General features: G+C 38.8%; 1 protein-coding gene across 1 annotated transcript; it reads left to right on the plus strand.

The window, feature by feature from the left end:
• Positions 1-1064: 1064 nt before the first annotated feature.
• Positions 1065-2024, plus strand: LOC122479449 (olfactory receptor 5V1-like). Its single transcript, XM_043573353.1, has one exon. The coding sequence runs from the start codon at positions 1065-1067 to the stop codon at positions 2022-2024; it is 960 nt and encodes a 319-aa protein (XP_043429288.1).
• Positions 2025-7588: the final 5564 nt, after the last annotated feature.

The following is a 7588-nucleotide window of genomic DNA, read 5'->3' on the forward strand; positions in this document are numbered from 1 at the left end:
CTGCATCTAGTAAGCAACTGATGTAGGATGACAATCCACATCTATCTGTCTTAAGAGCCCACTCTTTCTGCTATAACATCTCACTTCCCAGTTTGAAAAAAAAATGGAAATTGCAATTTGCAGCAATGGCCTGGAGATTAGAATGGACAATGTAATAGAAAATTGGTACTTGTACTAAGTCTCTTTTCAGAAAATACATAAAATTTAGCTGAGGATAAACTTTGGATTACTAAAGTCTACCTTTACGAGGAAAATTATGTTACTATATATGATCAGTTAAAATATCATATCTTATAAATCCTAAAATATAAATGTTCTTATTGAGAAAAATGAGATCAATTTATAGAAAACAAACCAATAAAATTTTATTCTGAAGAAATTAAAGGTGTTCACAAATATTTATGTATGAAAATTTTCATTCTAGTGTTTAAAATAGCAAAAGGAATGGAAGCAATCTAATGTTCACTGAAAAGGAGAGATTAAATTTATTTTGTATGGTAGAATAAAATGCATTTGTGGGAATTTGTGCTCCCGATATTTTAAGCCTATAAATAGAGATCAAGATTCATATATAGAAAAAGAGACTAGAATGGAATACACTAAATGGTAACATTGATGCTGTGAATGGTTCTATTCTTTATTTATTTCTGCATTTTCTTAATTTTTCACAATTATATTACTTAAAAAAATAAAATATAAAAAAAAGAATTTAAGGCAGCAAAGCGTACAATGTTAGGAGGAAAGTTTTGCAGAGCCAGAGAGAGGTGGGCTTACTCTAACACAGGGATTATCAGTTTATTGAAGGTTTTGACCAAATCTCCATTTATTTTCATGCAGCAGAAGCCACACACGAATCTGTAGAAGATCCCTGGGCCTGAGATGGCTGGATTTGTTGAATGAAAAGTTGTGGTCTCCCAACAGGTCTTTCCTATACACCTCCCTCCACAGTCTAGACCGTTCTATCTCCAACATTATTTGACATGGCCTTGCAAGTTAACAAGCCAATTTGGGGTGCTCTTTGTACATTCTCATAAGGCTTTTATTTTTCTCATTGTTTTGTAGCTATGACACCACTTGAAATGAACAATCAGACAGATGTCACTGAATTCATCTTCTTGGGATTTTCCAACCACCCCAAACTACAGGGCTTGTTTTTCCTGGTTTTCTTGCTCATTTACCTGACAACACTCCTGGGGAACATGCTCATTATAACAGCCACTAGAATCAGTCCTGCTCTCCACACTCCAATGTATTATTTCCTCAGCAACCTGAGTTTCTTGGACATCTGTTATACATCCACCACCATCCCCGTCATGCTGGTGAACTTCTTCCGGGAGAAGAAGACCATCTCATATGAGGGCTGCCTCTCCCAGATTTTCTTCCTCGTCACATGTGCTGGCACTGAATGTGTCTTATTGGCCGCTATGGCTTATGATCGCTATGTAGCCATTTGCCACCCTCTTCAATATCCCGTCCTCATGCGTGTGAAGGTCTGTATTTTTTTGGTGACTGGGTCCTGGCTGTGTGGGCTGGTGAATTCTGTGACACACACAGTGCTGGCAGCCACACTGACTCTCTGTGGGCCCAACCAAATCAGCCACTTTCTCTGTGACATTCCTCTGCTCCTGAAGCTCTCCTGTTCAGACACCTCTCTCAATGAGTCTGTGCTTCATGTGGCCAGTGCCACCATTGGCCTGAGCCCCTGTCTGTTTACTGGAGTGTCCTACATACTCATCATTTCTTCCATTCTTAGGATTCCCTCTGCTCAGGGCAGGAGCAAAGCCTTCTCTACCTGCGCATCCCACCTCACTGTGGTGGTGGTCTTTTATGGAACAGCCAACTTTAACTATGACAGACCCAGAAAAGGTTACTCCCTAGACATGGATATTCTGGTTTCTGTGCTCTTCTGTGTTATGACTCCCATGTTGAACCCCATCATATACAGCCTGAGAAACAAGGAGGTCAAGGGTGCTCTGAGGAAGCTGGCTGGAGGGTATATGATCCCTGGCAATATTAGTGTCTAGATCAATGGTCTTAAACCAGCATGAAAAATTTCCGAGATATTTTTAACATGAATAGTTTTAGAGTCTATATCCAGATCCTCAATTCCTACATACCAGTTCCCAAAATTGATCTTCTCAGGAACTTCTTTCTCTCCTCTTTTTCCACAGGTACTCTGTTTTCCACTTTGCAAAGTCATAATGTGTCAGATATTTTGTATTTGTTCTCAGCACCATCTGGATCCTTCTAAGTTCTCCCCACATCATAGGAGCTGAAATCCTTGGAAACCCTACCAGCATGTTTCCATTTTAAATTCTCCCAATGTAGGTGCCTGGGTGGCTCAGTCAGGTGTCTGACTTTGGCTCAGGTCATGATCTCACAGTTGTGGGTTCAAGCACTGTGTCGGGCTTTGGACTGACAGCTCAGAGCCTGGAGCCTGCTTCAGATTCTGTGCCCTCCTCCCACTTCTCTCTTTCTCTCTCTGCCCCTTCCCCACTTGTGTTCTCCCTCTTTTTCAAAAATAAATAAATAAACATTTTTTAAAAATTAAATTCTGCCAATGTAAGGGTCATACACAAGAGATTAGGAAAGGAATATAGAAGAAATTGTCTTCTCTGGATCTGGTGCCAGTGGCAGATGAGTACTGTGGTGGCAGAAACAGACTTCTGGGTGGCATTAGCTGATGTTTACAGTATCCTGCTGTTCTTGAGACATAAGGTCACACAAGTATGAAATGAGTATTTCTCTATAGGGAGGGTAAGAGGCTTCCATAAAGAGGGTAATATAACCTGCCTTCCCCTTTTCCCATTCTTCCAGCTTTTCCAACACATTGATCACTTATTTCCTGTGTTAAGTTCCTCTAGGTTGGAATATCTAGATTGGTTTTTATTTCTTCCACGAACACTAACTGCTGCAGCATTTTATATCAGGAATTGTTCTAGGAAACTGACCCTCAAAGATAGAAATCTGGATTGAATATCTGGTTGGATGGAGTTTAAATAATTTGATGGCATCATAGCCAATGGAAAATGGGGAATCTGATCATTCATGGCATTCAATGACAAAAAGCTGCTTAAAATTATCAATAGACATTATCTGAAATAAAATGTCTGTTAGAAACCAGGCTTTGAAATACCAAATTACTGCTACAATTGACCTTTGTGGTGGGAATGAAGACTACGAAATAGTTTACTGACTGCTATTACTGATTGCAACGGAACATTTATAGGAAGAAAATGACAGTCTCAGGCATTTAAATTCCTCACTCAAGTCAAGGTCAAACAATCAGAAAATCTTATATCTTTCTAAACTGATAAAGTGTAATTCAAAGCAAAAATCTGATTTTATGGTTTGCACAATTACAAAGTAGATTGTAAATACATAATTTCTCCAAGTCTCTTACGTACCAGTTGGGACATTGACTTGGGAATGAGTGAGACTCATTGCTAAAATGGGAAAATAGAGTGGATTTGGATAAATCTTAGAACCTTGAATCCCTAAATCTCCTTTAACCTTCCCTCCCATCAGAAGTAGCCCCTCCTCCCCTATCTGAGGAGACTAACCATCCCTTAGGTGAAACCCTATAATTACCTATAATTACCTCACCTGAGACAATTGTCTTACAATTCATTTCCTCTAAACTCTCGATTGAGGTCCAATCCCAGAATACCTCAGGCTAATGGCACAAGGTATAACCGAGGAGATTATAATGTTCACACCAAAATAAAATTTCAAGATTTTATCAGTTTTTTATTCGTAAAAGCCTTGAGAATATGTATGACAATGGAGACTTAGTGTGCTAGACCAAAGAGGACAGAATATATTGCTGGATAATTCTGAATATATTCATATGGATTCATTTACCAGAAATTTTGGGTTCAATGTGTTATCTTGAGCAGATGAGAGGGGCTCCAACTGTTTCTTTGGTTGGTTAACTGAAACCTACACTCAGTAATGGACTGCATTCAATAAAATTCAGATGCCAGGATATTCCTGACATAATTCAAAAGATGGAATCCAAAGCTTCAGGGAAATAAAAATGTTGGAATGGATTTATTTTACATGACACTCTTACCCTAGATCCACAAAGTATGCAAGGAGGGACCAAAGTACATTCTCTTTACCAAAATCTCCTGCAAAATGCACTGATAAAGAGAGTACCAACATCCTTGTAAAGCTTGTAGTGGCTCTCCTCTGCAGCTTGGGAATGACACTAAGAGAGGGCATCATTAAAATGGACTTCCTTATTTCAGTGGGAATGGTGGGATTCTGAAGCAGTAGCAGTCATGTGGTTTTGCAGAAATTGGAATATTTTAATCTGTCGGGATCTTTGGCAGCGGCTAAATGATCACATTATCTCTAGATCTGAAATGAATGGGCATCTTACTAAAATGAAAAACCCCAAGTCCAGTAGCTAGAATCATTACTTGAATCATCATGATGGAGAGCTACCCTCACCCATTCTCAGACTTTCTGAACCAACAGATCTAATGAGTTTTGAAGAGTCTGTGGCATATGGGCTGCCATACAAAGCCCCTGAGGCACCAATAGGAGAATCACAATGCCAGTCACCTAGAATCTGGAGCAAACCCATGTTCTGTTCAGAAGATAATTCTTATCCTTTTGAGAAAAAGTTCCTGGCTGCTAATGGGTCCCCAAAGAGACTGAATACCTGGCCATGGACTACAAAGCTTTTAACAATGTGATCTAAGGTATTTATATGAACTGTGTTCTCTGATCTACCAAGCCATGAACATGGGTAAGTGAGATAGCACCTCATCATCAAGTGGAAGTGGTATATACAATGTCAAGTTCCAAATAGTCCTGAAGGCCCAAATTAGTGACATGAGCAAGTGGTTCAGACTTCCACACACCTTACTTTATTGTACTGGCATCTTCCTCAACACAAATGAATGGCCTCACAGGAAGTTCTCCAAGGTCAGTTTACTGAAGATGAGAAAATTAAAAACTGCTTTGCAGATAGTTCCACGAGAGACTCTGGTACCAGACATGGCAAACTGATCCTGCATGATAGCCCCACTCAGGAGTGGCCCTGAAGGACACTGAGGAAAAGTAATCCTCCCAGTGGGTAGAATTTTGAGTCATAAATCTGGCTCTCTCTTTTGTCTGGAAAGAGAGATGACCAGATATACAAAGTGATACCAATTCACAGTGGCCAATGATTTGAATTGATGGTCAGGAACTTAAAGCTGGAATATTGCTAACAAGAACATCTGAGGAAGGGTGCCTTGCTGATCCAGTCAGTAGAGGATGTGACTCTTAATCTCATGGTTGTGAGTTCAAGTCCCATGTTGGGCATGGAGCCAACTTAAAAAAAAAAAGAGGATCTTAGGAAGAGGTATATAAATAAACCCCTCAGAATGGGGCAAATTATGAAGACATATGCATTTTATGGTAAAAATCATTAAAATACACTTATTATAGAGAATTTTTCTGTCACTAATCATATGGAGAGGTGACATGCTCAGTAGAGGTCAGGTAGCCTTTCCCAACCCACCCAAGTGCTTGCTCAGTAGACTCACGTACAAAGTCGTCATGTTGGCAACGGTGGATATAATGCATGAATTCAACACTATTGGCTTTCCCTTCATCAAGTCTTATCTGACTACCACCAATGCAGAGTGTTCAATTTACCAACAGTAGAAGCCAAATCAGAGCCCTTGATATGGCACTATTTCCAATAGTGGCACTATTCCCTGTAGTGGATGACTCCATCATGGAAGGCAGAGACCTTCTTTCCTCATCCTGTTTCAAGTTTTTATTTAAATTCTATTTAGTTAACATATAGTGTAATACTGGTTTCAGGAGTAGAATTTAGTGATTCATCACTTACATATAATACCCAGTGCTCATCACAAGCACTTAATACCCATCACTCATTTAGCCCATCCCCCACCCACCTCCCCTCCAGCAACTCTCAGGTTATTCTCTATAGTTAAGTCTATCTTATGGTTTGCCTCTCTCTCTTTTATTTCCCTATGATCATCTGTTTTTGTTTCTTAAATTCCACACATGAGTGAGATCATACGGTATTTGTCTTACTCTGACTGACTTATTTTGCTTAGCATAATAGACCCTGGCTCTATCCATGTCATTGCAAATGACAAGATTTCTTTTTTTTTCTTTTCTTTCTTTTTTTTTTTTTTTTGATGCTGAGCAATATTCCATTGTATATATACCACTTCTTTATCCATTCACCAGTTGGACATTTGGGCTCTTTCCATAATTTGGCTATTGTTGATGCTTCTATAAACACCAGGGTGCATGTATCCCTTTGAATAAGTTCTTTTATATCATTTGGGCAAATACTTAATAGTGCAATTTCTGGGACTTAGGGTAATTCTATTTTTAACTTTTTGAGGAACCTCCATACTGTTTTCCAGAGTGGATGCACCAGTTTGCATTCCCACCAACAGTGTAAAAGGGTTCCCCTTTCTCCTCATCCTTGCCAACATCTGTTGTTTCCTGTATTAATGTTAGCCATTCTGACAGGTGTGAGGTGGTATCTCATCGTGGTTTTGATTTGTATTTCCCTGATGATAAGTGATATTGAGCATCTGTTCATGTGTATGTTAGTCATCTGGATGTCTTCTTTGGAAAAAATGTCTATTTGTGTCATCTGCCCATTTCTTAACTGGATTATTTGTTTTTTGGGTGTTGAGTTTGATTAAGTTCTTTATGTTTTTGGACATTAACCCTTTATCAGATATGCCATTTGCAAATATCTTCTCCCATTCCATAGGTTTCCTTTTAGTTTTGTTTGTTGTTTCCTTCACTGTGCAGAAGGTTTTTATCTTGATGAACTCCCAACAGTTCATTTTTGCTTTTGGGAGACATGTTTAGTAAAAAGTTGCTGCAGCTGAGGTCAAAAAGGTTGCTGCCTGTGTTCTCTTGGATTTTGATGGTTTCCTGTCTCACATTTAAGTCTTTCATCCATTTTGAACTTATTTTTGTGTATGGTGTAAGAAAGTGGTCCAGTTCATTCTTCAGCATGTTGCTGTCCAGTTTTCTCAACACCATTTGTCATAGTATTGGAAGTCATAGCCTCAGCAACCAAAAAACAAAAAGAAATGAAAGGCATCCAAATCAGCAAGGAAGAAGTCAAACCTTCACTATTCACAGAGGATATAATATTCTATGGAGAAAACTCACAAGACTCCACCAAAAAATTGCCAGAACTGGTGCACAAATTCAGTAAAGTCTCAGGATACAAAATCAATGTACAGAAATCTGTTGTGTTTATATACACCAATAATGAAGCACCAAAAAGAGAAATCAAGGAATCAATCCCATTTACAATTGCACCAAAAACTGTAAGATACACCAAAGAGGTAAAAGATCTGTACTCTGAAAACTATAGAACACTTATGAGAGAAACTGAAGAGGACACAAAGAAATGGGAAAACATTCCATGCTCATGGATTGGAAGAACAAATATTAGAATGTCTACACTACCCTGAAGCAATTTACACATCGAATGCAATCCCTATCAAAATACCACCAAAATCAAAAGTTTTCACAGAGCTAGAACAAACAACTTTTAAATTTGTATGGAACCACAAAGGAC

The sequence above is a fragment of the Prionailurus bengalensis genome, chromosome C1 (genome assembly GCF_016509475.1).
Source record: "Prionailurus bengalensis isolate Pbe53 chromosome C1, Fcat_Pben_1.1_paternal_pri, whole genome shotgun sequence".
NCBI lineage: Eukaryota > Metazoa > Chordata > Mammalia > Carnivora > Felidae > Prionailurus > Prionailurus bengalensis.